Source organism: Catharus ustulatus, chromosome Z, assembly GCF_009819885.2.
Source record: "Catharus ustulatus isolate bCatUst1 chromosome Z, bCatUst1.pri.v2, whole genome shotgun sequence".
Lineage (NCBI taxonomy): Eukaryota > Metazoa > Chordata > Aves > Passeriformes > Turdidae > Catharus > Catharus ustulatus.
The window spans coordinates 7,821,314-7,836,840 of NC_046262.2; the positions used below are offsets into that span (position 1 = coordinate 7,821,314).

The 15,527-nt window shown below is 47.4% G+C and overlaps 1 protein-coding gene across 1 annotated transcript in view; it reads left to right on the forward strand.

Annotated features, from left to right (window-relative positions):
* UBE2R2 (ubiquitin conjugating enzyme E2 R2) overlaps positions 1 to 14,695 on the forward strand; it is a 54,776-nt gene extending 40,081 nt beyond the window's left edge. The window contains exons 2-5 of the mRNA XM_033086016.1: positions 373 to 459; positions 3,868 to 3,965; positions 10,322 to 10,456; positions 11,745 to 14,695. Of these exons, the coding sequence (XP_032941907.1) occupies positions 373 to 459; positions 3,868 to 3,965; positions 10,322 to 10,456; positions 11,745 to 11,964 (540 nt within the window). The 3' untranslated portion in view covers positions 11,965 to 14,695. The remainder of the gene's footprint in view (positions 1 to 372; positions 460 to 3,867; positions 3,966 to 10,321; positions 10,457 to 11,744) is intronic.
* Positions 14,696 to 15,527: the final 832 nt, after the last annotated feature.

Consider the following 15,527-nt stretch of genomic DNA (forward strand, 5'->3'; position numbering starts at 1 on the left):
TTAGTAAACAATTTTTTAGTTTTCTTTTGAACTCAAAAAGACAGCAGTGCTCTCTCGAGTTCAAACTTTTCCAGTATATTTTTCCCTGTTTAACAGCTGTTTAATAGTGCTTCTTGAGTTAGGACGTGGTAAATACATTTTGGCTTGTTTACTGAGCATTACTAGCCCAGGTGTTTTGTTTTTTCTTGTTCAGTTACCGTTTTGTTCCTAAGAAATTGCACAGAGTTATACTGTGGGGCAACTTGGGCACTGATTTATAAAATGAGCAATTTAGTAGCTTTAATGAATTTTGTCCCAATCTTTTCACTGTAGTTGTTGTTTGTTGGTCTTGTTTGTTCTGTTTTGTAGCTAAAATATTCTGCTTTTTTTCAGGCTCACATTAAATTTCCTATTGACTATCCATATTCACCACCTACCTTCAGATTCCTGACCAAAATGTGGCACCCCAACATTTATGAGGTAAGATGCTTTTTAATAAATTTTTCTGGAGTGTGTGAGAAAACTTTCTGCTTCTTTAAACCCAGTACATGTATGGATTACTTTCAGAGGGAAGTCAAGGCTCTGGTCTGTCTGCAGTTGGATCACAATAAAACTACACAGCAGGTCCAGAAGAGGAGTGATTCTATGTAGAAGGCAATTGGTTCAATATCATCCAGTTCCATAGAAGTCTGAAGACCTGTTTCAATTCAAAACTTAGCTTTTAGTGGAGGTCAGCCAAATCCTAGCTGAACTTTTGGGTATCCTTGAAGAATGTCAGCCACCTAAGGGGCACTGGTTCTATAGTTTTGGGAGCTGAAGGATTTCAGAATATTCTGTTGGTGCAGGTCTCTCACTTTATCACAGTTTTTCTTATGAGAGGTTTGGCAGGCTTCCTTTGAACCCACCTGAAAGCAGCAATGTCAATTCTTTTCCATCCTGTGAATAAATGAAGGCTTTGGTTGATGGCTTGGGCTTGGAAAGCCCTTTCTGATAAGTTCTTGCTGCTGAATGCCCAGCTTGGAATGGGTGTGCCTCAAATGTCATGGTGAGAACTGCACTGAAGGCTTAGTAATACATGGCTAGAAACCTTGCCACTCTTCAGTGCAGAACAGATTAATAACCAGCTCTAATTATTGACTGATCCAGGGGATTGCCCTAAGCCTGAGGACATCCTCAAATCGATTATCTGACAGTTTTCTGATATGAGTTTGATACTTGGCACAAGAGCTTTCCTGTAGCCAAGGATGATGTTTCTCTTTAAGGTTCTATTTCAGTTACATGGAATTTTGATCTATAAATAAAGACAACTTTGAAATCTTCAGATAATCGCAGACCCACACTGTGGGTATTGATTCTGAATCTGGAAATCCTCATGCAGGAGGTGAGTGGCAAGTGGTTACCAAAACAAAATGCACAAAAACAAGCCGTGGAAAGGACCTCTCCCAGTCCTGGTGAGAAAGATGAAAAATTTACTAGAAACAACTGAAGGCAGCAGGAAGAGCCAACCCAAAACTTGATGGGTATATTTTGGGTTTGCTCTTCAAATACTCGAACTCTCACCTTTGTACTTTGTGTTCAGAGCAGTACTTGTTGTAGCTGAGGGAATCTGAAGCAGCTTGCAGGCTGTTTTGGAAACAACATTTAAGCAATGAAGATGAGGCACTGGGATAACTCCAAATGAAACTGAAACTATCTCAGCAAAGTGTTTGAGGTTTGAGGGACCAAAAAACCTTCTTAGTGTAAGGAAGATGAAAGAAAGTAGCAGTTTACAGAGTCTGCTGGTAGGACCAGCTGGAGGGACTGACATTCCAGTTTTGAGCAATGAGACTTGAGCAATGTGTGTTTTTCCTATCTCCATTTTACTTGGGTGATCTAATTGAACTTTGGTAAAAATGCATTCACTAGCTCTGTGTTTTTATGACATAACAGTTCTCAGTCCTGATAGAAGTGTAGGATATTTCTCAATGGCAGATGAATACCCCATTCTCCTTGTTTGCCTTTCAAAAAGGTGTGTAGGGAAAGGCTTGGCCCCTGACTGTCCTGATTCATAGAACATTGTGCTGGCCTCATCAGGTCCTGTTATACCTTTGTCCTTTCAGACTCTTAATGCAGTGCAGTTTCCAAACATGTAGCACTGTCATGGCAAGACAAAGACTTCTTGCATCATTGCTTCCATCTGTCTTCATTTTGCCAAATATCAGCTTGTCCACATGCTGCTGGCCTGATTGCTTCAGGAACTTTTCCCAAGTGCTAAGATACTTCCACAGGGCCACTAGCATTACATTCTCCCAGGAAAAGGTTAAAGGAAAACCTAATGGAAATTATTAGTAAAAGCAGAGTAGACTGAGCATAATCTAATATTAGTATAGTTAACTTCACCTTGGAATGATACTAAAAAAAATCCAAGATTTCACAAGCCTGTTGGGGTCCTGAAAGGGAAACTGCCTTTATTAAAGCAAACTGTTCAGCAACATAAGTATGTGCTTTGGAATTCAGCAGCTCCAGGTGCTGCCTTGCTGTGTTCTTGACTAAAACCTGCTTCAAAGTGACAAGGGCCTGCTAGATTAGCACACCTGGCGGGAAATTTCAGTGCACCACTGAAATCTGGATATGCCCAGGTGATAATCTGGATATACCCCCAGGTGAGCTGCTGCTATCTGTAGCTGTGATCACTGGCTTGGGCTCAAAGGCACAGATGCTGTTGCTGTGAGCAGCCCTGCTTTGTACTCAAGCAGTGTTGGAAGGACGTGAGACCAGGTGCGTGGGAAGCTGCCAGCCTGGAGTCCTGAACAGAGCTGATCCTGTCATCAGCCTGTGCCCGGGACTGGGGTAACAAGGGACAGCATGAGCGCTGCCCCTCAGCTGGGGCTGTGCCTGCTGAAGGTGTGGTGCTGCCTCTAGGAACTGATGATTCACCCCACAGCTGGCTGCAAGGGAGAGCAAAGCCCATGGGGCCTGGAGAAACCAATATCTGCTGGCTGGCCTCAGGCCTCCCCTGCACCTTCACCCCATCCTGCAGTAAGGCACTGGTACCACATAAGTCCCTGGAGTCTGCCTCGGTGGAGGATATCAGCTGGAGTGGATATTGCTCCAGCACTCCTACAAAGCAATTGTGTCAGAGGTCTGTTGCTGATGGAGAATTGGGTTGACAGCTTTCTTAAATAGGTATTATGAAGCTTTAAATCTATATTCAGGCCATAACATTGGTGAGTAGAAACATATTGAGGATTATGTGGCTGTGTGGCTTCCATATGCTGCCAGAATATTCTTCCTCTTGCCTGCTGGAAAGGATTTTTGGTGAAACCTGCAGAGAGCATAAGCCTGCAGAGAGCATCTCCTACTTTTTCATCTGGTATATTGAACAGCTGTGTCCTAGGGGAGCTGTGTAAGCCTGCCCTACACCATCTGTTCAACATCCTTGTATCCTGGAGATGTAATGTTTTCATACCTGAGCTAGTAGATGGCGATTAAACCCTCCAATTCTAAAATTTTTCCTGTAGCTGGCTTAAGCTACCAGTGGGAAACCAAGTTTTCTTTAACCCTACTTTGGGTCTTAAAGCTTTATGTTACTGTGGCAGTAGTACTTGCTCTCTGGAGACCAATTTAATTTTATGCTACATTGTTACTATTTTTGCTTACCTCAGTACATTCTTTAAACCTCTTGATTTGATATTGGGTATTTTTGCCAGTTTGCAGGCTAACCTTTGGGGCTAAAATAGATCCAGGAAGAATTCAAAACCATTTCCAGCCCTTGTTGGTTTTTTCTGGCACTTGGGTGTTCATATCAACAAGGTTAAACTGCTCAGAAGACAGCCAGAGTGGTGGATTTGAGTCATCAGCCCTCAGTCTCCGGTCAAGCTATTCTCAGTGTTTTTTTCTGTCTTGCAGAATGGAGATGTATGTATTTCAATTCTTCACCCACCTGTAGATGACCCACAAAGTGGAGAGCTGCCATCAGAGAGGTGGAACCCTACCCAAAACGTCAGGTAACTGTGGATATGTTGTGCGGGGGTGACCTCAAAGGCCTGTCATCTCTAAAAGACCTAAGTCCTATGTTGGGAAAGGTTTGGAAGGGAATTTAACATTTTGTGAGTTTTAGGGCTTGAATCAAGTGGGACCAGACTTACAAGTTCCATCTGAACATACTGGGCTGCTGTGTCTTAATGCTGGGCTGACAGTGCAGAGTCTTCTGTCCTGTTCACAGGATTTTATACCCTGAAAGCAAATTATCTCAAATGTTGAAGCCTTTCTTAGTCACTGTTATCTTCTTCAAAGTACCGCTAGTGGAAAAGTATGTGTAATGGGTTCTAGGTGCCCACCAACTGCTCTATTACTCTCCTTCCCAGCAGGACAGGGGAGAAAAAAATAACACTAAAAACAACTTGCAGGTTGAGATAAGGCAGTTTACTAAAGCAATAGCAAAAGCTTTTGTGTACATAAGCAAAGGGGAAAAAAAAGAATCTCTACTTATCAGTGGTGAGCAATGTTCAGCCACTTTCCCAGGAAGCAGGGCTTCAGCATGCGTAGTGGTTGCTCCAGAAGGCAAACATTCCTTCTCTCACTTAGCTTTCATATCTGAGTTGGTGTTATATGGTATGGAGTATCTCTTTGGTTATTTGGACCAGCTGGCCTGGTTGTGTCCCATCCTAGGACCTTGCCACCTCTCAGCCCCTTGAGTGGGGAGTGGAGCATGTTAGAAACAGTGCTGATGCTGTGGCCAGCACTGCTCAGCAGAAGCCAAAACACTTGTGTGTTATCAACACCTTTCTAACTATGAATGGAAAGCACTGAGCGCTGCTAAGGGAAAATGAGCTATAGCTCAGCCAGACTCAATGCAATCTCTGCTCTTTATTCTGTACCATTTGTTTGTCATGTTTGGGTCCCACATAGTATATATGTATCTTCCAATTGTTCCTCTGTATTTGTTCCTCAGTACTGGAATCCCTTCTTACCCACATATACAACCCAAACTACATCCTCAAACCATCTCTACACCAAATATACGTTTTCATTAACCTGTCCTTTCACAGATAGATACTATTCTCCTGTTTCATGGCTTCTTCCCCTCCTCCAGATCCATAACTTGTGCTCTATTCCATCAGGATGGATGGTCAGGACAGGAGAGGCACCACGCCCACACTTGATCATTGGGCACCAACCTGACTTGCATCATCATAACATTTGCCTTGCTCCTCACAAAATTCATTCTTTGTCAGGTCCTGTTGTTCTTGCTCCTTTACTTCCTACAACAAAAAACTCACACAGATTGCTTTTCCCCCAAGGTTAAATCTCCTTGAGCTACACACTGGGTCTCCCCATCCTTCCACATTACCCATCAAGTACACCAGGTCCTTGGGTAAAGACAAACCCACGAATGGGTTTGCCTTTTCCATGGGAGGAGAAATCCACACTGACTTTCCCAGCCACTTTCCTGTGTACAGTGGAGGGACCTTATCTCCTCCCACGATCTGTGGGCTTAGTTTGGGCAGGAGCAATGCAGTTATCATTGACCAGCCGAGAGGCTTTTGTGAAATGTGCATCCCAGTGCTTCCATGTCCCATTACCCAAAGCTTTTAACAGTGTTCAGCATTTCTCAGTCTCTCCAGAGGCTTGTGGGTGGTAAGGATGTGATATATTTGCTAAATATTTCTTTGCCTAAGAGTTCATGAGGTTATTTTGAAAATTAGTCCAGTTGCCTGTTTCAGTTTTCTCCGGGGTATCATGTCACCACAAAGTGTCTCTGAAGTCCCGAGATCATGTTCCAAGCAGTGGCATGGCTCACTGGGTATGTTTCCAGCTAGTTATTGCCTCTGTGATAGTGAGTATGTAGCTCTTGCCTTGGCATGTTCGTGGCAATGGCCCAATGTAATCTATTTGCCAGGCTTCACCATATGGGAAACCCAGCCACCACCCTCTATTCCAGGGATATTTCACTTGTGTGGCTCTGGCAGTACATGTTTCACATTTGTGGATAACCTGTGGGATGGCTCTGTGTGAGGTCCACCCTCAATCATGAGCCCATCTGCGTATTGCACCCCTTCCTAGATGTCGAAGTGGCCTGGGGCTAGAATAGCTCACCCTTTTGCTCCCAGCCTTAGTCTGCCTGAGCTGTTCCCATCTTTGCAGCCTTGCCTACCTGTTCATTGTTCTGATCTTCTTCTGCAGCAGATAAGACCAGGAGAGATCACTTCCTGAACACCATGGAAAAAATAGGCTAGAATTAGAGCTATTAACTAAATTTATTGGTAACAAAATCAGAGCAGGATAAGACCTTAAAAACACCTTCTCTCCCACCTCTCTCTCCTACCTCTTACCCCTGCAGTGTATGGAGGCAGGGGAATGGGGGTTACAATCAGTTCATCATGCATTGTTTCTCCTGCTGCTAAGGATGAGGAATATTCCCCTGCTCACTATGGGGTCCCTCCCACAGCAGGCCAGTTCTGCATGAACTCTGCCAACATGAGTCCACCCCTGGGGCAGTAGTCTTCCCCCAGCTGCTGCAGTGTGGGTCACACTTCCACAGGGTGCAGTCCTTCAAGGGCAGGTTGCTCCAGTGAGAGCTGCTCTCTCCATGGGTCTTCCACAGGGTGACAGCCTCCTTTGAGGCATCCCCCTGTTCCAGCCTGGGCTCCCCAGGAGCTGCAGGTGGATAGAGATTCTGTGCCTTCCCTGTGTTGCAGGGGCACAGCTGCCTCACCACGGTCTTGACCCCATAGGCTGCAGGGGAATCTCTGCTCCAGTATCTGGAGCAGCTCTTGCCCCTCTTTCTGCACTGACCTGAGTGTCTCCAGGGTTGTTCCTCTGAGGTGTTCTCACTCCACTCTTGTCTGGACACTAATAAAACTTTTTTCTTATTATGTCACCACAGAGACATTACCACCCTTTCAATTGGCCCAGCCTTGACCAGTGGCACATCTGTCCTTGGAGCTGCCAGGCTCTGCCAGACATAGAGGAAGCTTCTGGCAGCTTCTCACAGAAGCCACCTTTGTAGTCCTCTGGCTACCAAGGCTTGGCCCTGCAAACCCAATACAGGATGATTCTGAGTATTCTGACCAGTAGAGGCAGCTTTGCAGAGTTCTGCCTTTTGTTTGCTTTCCATTGTTTGTCTGTCTCCTGTCCTGCTGAGTGGTGTTGGCAGCAGCTGGATCACTAAGTAGCAGAGGCATTCGAGGCCTAACCTGTCCATGTTTTTGAAACAGCAGCTGAATTTCCTTCTCATTACAAGACACTGTCAAATAAAGAGTCAACTAAGTGACAAGCCTTAACTCACAGTTAGGAAACAGTTTTGGCATTAATTTCATATATCATACATACATTTTGAGTATTTCATTATATTCAACCCTAGAGCCTGACATGGAACTTCTCATGGTGCTTATTTTCTGATTTCTCCTCTCCCTCACCACAATCACAGTTTGTGCTAATGCTCTTGAAACATCTTGGACTTAAGGGTGACAAGGGTTACAAAACATTCCTCAGCAAATGAATTTATCAATGAAAGAAAGTAAAACTGGTCCTTCACATCTAGCCCACTATCACCATCACCAGTTGGGCTGAGTGCCAGCAGAAGCACATCCTGCTGGGGTCCCATCTGGCTTGGGAAAACTCCAGAGTGTCAGACAGGAGGAAGAGGGGCTGAAGGTATGAGAGGGAGTTGCTTCTCAGCTACTGAATTTTGTAAATCCTGCCAAGTGTTGCCCACAGATGAGTGGGGTTGATGTGTCTGAAGGGGAAAATTCATTCTTCAACTGTGAGAGTTCACCTGTGCTTCCACCTCTAAGGCTGTCAAGCAGCCTCATTTATATTTTTAAACACAGTCAGTATGGCCTTTCCCATCACTTCAAAGTAGGTGATGCAGGCATAAGTAAATACAGCAAAACCCAGCAAGATGTGAAGGAATGGAACTCTGATCTGTTTGACACAGAATACATACTGCTTCCTGTGTCCTGTGGAGCTGAGTGAGTGGTGACAAGGCTCGGGGCTGAGGCTCTCTGATGGTTTTAGTTGTCCTTCTCCACATCTCCCGTGTGTCCCCCACCCTTGAACTGCACAGGCCAGGACTCAGCACAGTATTCAGGGGACTGGGACACCTCTGTCTCCTGCAGCTAGGTGACATGCTGTCTGCCTATTTCTTTGTTTCTTGAGGATTCCCTTTTTTCTTGGCTTTTTTTGCTACCTGAGATTTGGGCAGATTCCACAAACAGCTTGATGCAGTAACATGACTGTCAGTGCAGCCTAGGCTAAAACTTTTAACTTCATACCAGAGGGCAAAAAGGCACTTGGACCAATCTATACCTCCCTCAAGAGGTGGCACTGAGAGGCTAGAGTAGCAGCTGGAATTAAAAAAAAAAATCTTTTTCAACAAGGAACATAATAGGATGCACTGGTTGGGAGCCAATCTGCATCATGTCTTTTTGAGATGAAACTGGTCTGTCTCTGAGCTTTCTCATGTTGATGCATGAGAAAAAAGGGTCCTTAACAGGTCTGTTTCCTTGAGCCTCTGCTGGCTGCTCTTCCACGCTACAGTGACCTTGTCTGAAGGGGAGACAGATCCCTGCCAATATCCCAGAGACTCAGCTTAATCCAGCCCGTGGAGTTTGTGTCCGGGTGCTGAGGTTTTCAGTCCCGCATGGTTGAACTTACTTTAGTGGTTTTAGTCCTGTCAGATGCCTTATGCTGGGATGGCTTTCTGTTACTGTACCTTGTTCACGGCAGCTGGGTTTGAGTTGGAGGATGCTGTCCAGCACTTAAAGATAGCAGCAGTGATGGAGCTGATCTAATGTGCTGGATGGGAATGAGGAGCTCAGAGAACTTCACGTCTAATACAATTGTTTTGGTGTGTCTAAATAGCTTTGCAGTGACTGTAGTGTCTGGAAAATTGGCTTCTTCTCACTGTTGATGGAAGTGTGATAGAGCAGATGCTAAATCCAGACATTAATTCCTGTCCTCTGCCTTCCCTAGACTTCATTTGCTCTATGTGAAAGCTGCTGCATGTTGCTGGAGCTGACATGCTGGCCTGTTTGTAGAGAATCAAAAGCTCTTAAATGAATTCTTGAGATGAAGTAGAAAATAATCTCTTATGCCCATCATTCCAGTCCAATGAGACAGTTTCTTCCAGAGCTGCTGTTCTCTTTTCGTACAGAATTATATAATTTAGAAAATTATTTGTAGAAGAGTCTCTTGATAGCTGTGCTGAACAGTCTGTTCTGATACAAGTGTTTATTTTCAAAACCTTCCAGGATACTCAGTATCCAAATGACCAAGCATTTCCTGGAATTGTACCCAGATATATGCTCTGGTAGATGTGCTCTGAACATGCCTCTGAATCAGTGCAAACATGACTGTGGCTCCTAGTCTCCTTTAATCAAGGTCTGCCAAGTGGCTATTAGGGAATAGTTCTTGAAACAGAGCATTACCTATCTCTTGTTTGTCCCTTTCACTTGAAAGGGAAGCTTGCTGGCAGGACCACTGGGATAGGTGATGCTGTCATGGTAGCAGCTACAGCCAGGGGCTGGGTGTGGGTGTTCGTGCTGGCTAAGGCATGGTATGAGCAGCAAAGCCTGCATCTCTCAAGTGCAAAGCGCTCTAGGAACTGCAGGAGAAGGCTCTGGGCAAGAGGATGGTGTTCGTAGCTAGGAAATGCCACCAGAGCAGGATACCTGTCTGGAAATCCCTGAAGGCTGCCTGCCTGACAGGGGTTATGTGCCTGCCTGGCTCATATTGCTCTGCTGAGTACCAGCAACTAAATCCCACTGGGCCCTCGCACCTTGCCTGGTCACTGAAAGCATCTACACTGTCTTCCCCTTGCCGTGCTCGAGAGCTGCTGCTGCAGTCTGAGTGGGGCACGAGCTGAGGAAGAGTCCTGCCCTGACCTCAGCCCCCCATCACCTGGCAGGGCACAGGAGAAGTAGTGCAGCCTTTTCTACTGGCCTTTGCCATAGGGGTCCTTCTGCCTGTGCAGGGCAGGCAAACAGCCTGACTTCCTTCTGGAGGCTGCAAGGCACCAGGAACAGCTCACAGAGCAGATTTCCAGCCCCACACCATCTGTGGATAGTGCAGACAAGCTGAATTCTAGTCTGATCATAGCTTTGCCTGCTGCCCTGTTCTAAGCATGTGCACAGACACAGTGGTCTGTAGTCACATGAGGTTTGTGTTGTATCACCTGCCCTACATCAATGTCCAGGGTCTGATGTTCATAAATACCTGCTCTCACTTAAGAAACATTGTCCTTGGCTTAAGACTTGACTTCAAACAAGTTTATGGTGCAACACATAAGGAAGTTGGGGACATCCAGAATCCGTAAATGCATTAGCTCTGACTCTGTTGTTGTGGTTACCTTTTTCAGGACTATCTTACTGAGTGTAATCTCTTTGCTTAATGAGCCCAACACATTCTCCCCAGCCAATGTGGATGCATCAGTCATGTTCAGGAAATGGAGGGACAGTAAAGGAAAAGACAAGGAGTACGCCGAAATCATAAGGTAAGCTTTGCCACTTGTGATGCTGGGCAACCAGCCTTCTGCTTTGAATCCTATCAAACGGCCTGCTTCCAGAATTTGCTGAAACCAGCTTCTCACAGCAGAATTTAATTTGGAAATTAATTTCAGTGTCTTATTCAAAGTCCTTGCTTCAGATCCCTCCAGAATTTTCAGCACACAGAAGCAGTGCAAACTTCTGGGGCAGGAGGACTGGGCTGATTTGTCTTTGCATTGTTCTTGTTTCAGACTAATCTGTCATGATGCTCTACAAAACCTCTTGGCTACTAGTAAATCCCAGTCAGTCCCTGCTTGTCTTTAAGCCCTGCATTGCTTGTGATGTGATGCAAACTGACTGCATCCTACTAATTTCTGTGCTTAATGCATGCATGAATCATAATCTTGTCCCTCCAATTCAAAGGAGCATCAGCAGGATTTGTCAAGGGCTTGCAGAGCTGGGTTGGATGAGCTGGAGGCACTGCTCAGTGCTGGCCTTGGAGAAGTCCATGGCTAGTCAGGAGCTGCAGGGGGATGATGTGAGTGTGGCCAGGGCCGCTGTGGAGGGACAACCTAGCCTGGAGCAGGACTGCTGGCTCGAGGCCACATCTGCATTGTCTCTGCCAGCTGGACAGGCAGGGTGTGGCCCTCGGTGGGGCCAGCAGGGCTCAGTCTGTGCAGAGAATCCTCCAGCTCCCTCATTCCACGTGGGGAATGGCGGACTGATGGACAGTGGGTGGGTGAGGGTACAGGTTGCCATCTGCTGCTCCCTGCTGGGATGCAGCAGCCAGCCTGCCCTGGGGTGATGAGAAACACTTGGCTTCTGTGTGCCCCAGGCTGTGTCCTGGGGTGCTGCCATGTGTCCCAGCTGCTCTGACCCTCCACTGGGAGTTGAAAGCTGCCAAAGGCTTGTGAGAATTGCAGTTTTGAGCATTCTGTGGGAGAGTTGTTAGCAGCAGAGTCAATAAATCATCCTAGGAAATCCCTGACCATCCCTATGGTAGCAAATGGAATTTGCTTTGGCCTCTGGCAGATCTCTAGTGGAGAGCCTGTGCAATAACTGATTTCATGTGTTGCTGAGAGTGTGAGTGCTGCAAACACCCTTGTTGTGCTTCCAAGCCTGCTGCTGCAGGAACCACATCTGTTTCCAGTGCTGCTCGTGGTGCTTCCTGCAAACCTCAGCTCCTCTCCCCCTGAGCTGCCAGGAGGGCTGGGCAGGACCTGGGGGGAAGGGTGGGGGAGCTGAGCCACTGGCACAGGCCCTGCTCACATTCCTGCTGTGTCCTTCTCCCCACAGGAAACAGGTTTTGGCTACCAAAGCTGAGGCAGAGAAGGATGGCGTGAAGGTCCCCACTACACTGGCAGAGTACTGCATCAAAACTAAAGTGCCTTCCAATGACAACAGTTCAGATTTGCTTTATGACGACTTGTACGATGACGACATTGATGATGAAGACGAGGAGGAAGAGGATGCCGACTGTTACGATGATGATGATTCTGGCAACGAGGAGTCGTGACCTGCTCCCTCTATGCCCCTGTACTGCCCTGCCGACTCAGGCCAGAAGGGAGCAGCGGTAACCTAGCAGCAGTCCAGCAAAAAAGTGGGGGTGGGGGGGTGTCAAAAAAAAAAAGAAAAACAAAAAAAAACCCAACACAAAACTTTGTCTCCTGCTGTCTCCTGTTGTATGGATCTGTTCGCTCCTTTTTTATGGACCTCTTAGAGACCCTCCACAGAATGTCTGAATTCTTGCATTTTTAACCCTTTCATCACTGTATTACAATTTCTTTTTAAAAAAGAAACTCCCCTTTTCACTTCTCTATGAAATGCTCACAGCAAAACAGGTTTGCTCGTGTTTAGATTCTTGAATGAAATACAGTCTTGCATTAAGATGTTTAATGTATTTAAAGCTGGAAGAAACCCATTGGAAGTCGGGTTTTTGGGAGCTCAAAGTGCTGCATTTACTGGGAAGAAAAAAAAAATCCCCACAAAGCAAATTGCCAAGGTTTAGCTGCTCCATTTACAATAATAGCGTGTGTACATTCGTTTAGCCTTGTGGTGGTGGCTTTTCCTTTATAAGGTGTGGGGCGGAGAGTGTGAAGCTACTGTGTGTTGAGCTTGATGGGATGTCACTGAAAGGTACAGTATTCCTTTTCAGCCTGCTAAGTTAGGAAATAGCTGGCCCCTGGAGCCCCAGAGGGCATAATCAGCTTTGTCTCTGGAAAAGGCTTGTGATATGAACCCTAAAATAAATACTTAACACTTCACATCTTTACAACTGAGCCCTGGGTTGCTATTTTTTTTTTCTTCAGGCTAGAATAGGGTTGGCAAAGTTCAGTCGAGCTGTTCTGCTGAGATCTACTGCCAGCTGCCCCTTTCTGGAGGGAGAAGAGCAGATGTGCATCCTGCTGCCCAGTGGTCTGCCATTTGTGCTGGATTATTTTTGGCAGTTGGACAGACCAGCAGCCTCCTGCCCTGTGCTGGCTGGCAGCCCTTGCTCCCTGCAGCCCCATCCCTGTGCATCTGGAGCTGCCTTCTGTCACTTGTGTAGGTCACCTATGGGCCGGTGTGGCTCTGCTGCAGCCCTGCCTGGAGCTCACTTTGGTGCCCGGGGGTGTCCGGGCTGTGTGTGCTGCGGGCAGGGGTGGGCAGTGCTGGGCTCTCGCTGCCCGGCTCCTTGGGGCACAGTGCTGTGTGCAGCCCCACAGCAGAGCAGGTTTTCACAGGCTCTTCGGCAGGGTGCTTCAGCTGGTGCCCCGAGCTCAGCCTCCCGCGTATTTTTGGGAGCCCTTGTTAGAGCTTAGAGTGCTCCGTAGCGGGGAGGGGGATCCTGCATGTTCCTGTCTCAGAACCCTCTTCCTCCCTCCCGACCCTCCCCTCTTTGCAGCGTGCTCGTGTTTGGCTTGGGGCCATGCCCCGAGTTCCCTTTGGCATGATCCCTGGATCACAGCTGGGCCTGGCAGCCCCGGGAGCAGATCGGAGATGCTGGTTCTGCTCGGGCGAGACCCTCGGTCCCCACAGGTACAGAGGCATCACCAGAGCCTGCGCCTTCCCTCCGTGTATCCCGGAGTATTCCATGGTACGACACCAGCTGGGGGTCCCTCGGGGATGCTTCGGTGGGAACAGGCAACACTGAGCAAAAGCTCCGAGTGCGCTGCACGGACGGAGAGGAGAGGAGAGGAAAGGAAAGGAGAGGAGAGGAAATGAGAGGAAGGCCCTCGGGGCTCGGCGTGAAGTGAGCGAGGCAGATCAGTTTCCAAAATGTTTCCTGGCTGGGGTTTGCAGGGACAGCCCTGCTCAGCGGTGCATCCCTCGGCCGCCTGCCCTTCTGCTTGCATGTTACCTCGGAAGGCAGCTGCACTGTCCCAAGGTGTCAGCTTTTTTCCAGCAAGGACTGACTCAGCCCCGGCTGCAGTGGGGCTCCCCTGCATCTGATGACAGTGTGGGGGCACCCCCAGCTTCACACCAGCCCTGCGAGGACAGCGCCAGGGTTGACAAATGGGCCCCGATGCTCCGGCTGCAGGACTGCACTCGGGGCCATGCCAGGGCAGGGACACCAATCTGCAGCTTTCAGGCGGCTGTCGGGGGTGGGGGAGCAGAGTGTGGCAACACTGGCTTTGCTGATGACTTGGTTGGAAATGAGGATACTGCATCTTTCAGCATTTCCCTTGTACTTTTGACCGTCTTCACTGTATACTCTCCAGTGACTTGTATTTCCAAGCTTGGTGTTGTAAGATGCATTATTATGACTCTTCTGTTACCCTTTTTTAATGACAAAAAAGCAACCTCTTTTGAGAGCTCCGACATTAACCAGACTAATTTCTCTCCCCCACTGTCCTGTGCAGTGTCATTGCTTGTTGACTTGCTGGTTTCCTTTTTTTGACATACAACTGAAGTATGAGGGGATTTTTTTTGAAACTATTTAAGAGATTGCAGAAAAATGTTTACCTGCTCTGTGTATTCTGGGTTTTTCTTAACCCCCTTTTCTCTTGTTTCAGTCAATATTAGCGTTTACATTTGCAACTACATGTCCCTTCAAATGCAGTTTTCAACCATTCTGAAACCAGCAGGGTACAGTAGATTTCTTAGTAGTTTTCTTAGCTGAACTCCCAGATCTTTTCCTTTTTTTCTTCAGTATAATTTACCAGAAAGAATTAACTGATGCATTTTTGTGTTGTCTTCTCCTTCAGTAGTTATATTTTGTCTTTTCTGCACATCTGTCTACTAATAAAAATGTGAAATGAAAATATCTCTGTGCTGTTACTTCCATGTTTGAGCTGGTTGCATGGGTTACTCAGAGCTTTGAATAACAGCTGTTCATGAGTTCATTGCGGCTCTGGTGTCAATAGATATATTTATACACAAATATCTGTAAGTATTGCAAAATAAAGCTGCTGTTTGACAGCTGCCACAATCTAGGACTAAAGAACAAACTGATTTAGAGAAAGACTTCGGCAAAAGGCCAGGTATTTGCTGTTACATTTAGTCTGCCTAAGTCGGGAACGGGGAGACCAGTGAGAAGGTGGTTCGTGGATTCATGTGGCTGGAGCAGGGACGCAGGACTCGGGCCAGAGCTGCTGGTGGTCGGTGCCCTGGCAGGGCAGGAGCCCAGTGCTCCTGGAAGGCTCGGACAGGGTGGGGGAGGAGTTTGACCGCTGGGCCGGGGAGCAGCTTTGGCAGAGAAATTGAGGTCATGGCTGCCAGCCCTCCCGGGTGCCAGCCCTGCCTGTGCCGCGCTGTTCCCTGCAGGCTCAGGAGGGGAGCAGGGTGTTTGTGGTGCCCTGGCTGCTGCAGTCGAGCTAAAATTAGCGGGACAAGTGTCTGGGAGTTGCACTGGCTGCACTTGGTATTGATGGCAGCACAGCAACTGCTGAGTCAAATGTGGCTGGGGCCCAAGTGCTTCTGCTGCACAGCTGAGCTGGAGGAAGGGTGATGGCGTTTTGGAACTGCCCGCCCAAAGCAGTCTCCATACTATGGAAAGGCCCGGGAGGGATGGGGCTGTCTGGGATCTAGCCTGCTTGTGTCTCCTGCTTGACCCTACAGCACTGGGCTGCCCAGAACTGCCAGCAGCTGCTTCCTCCA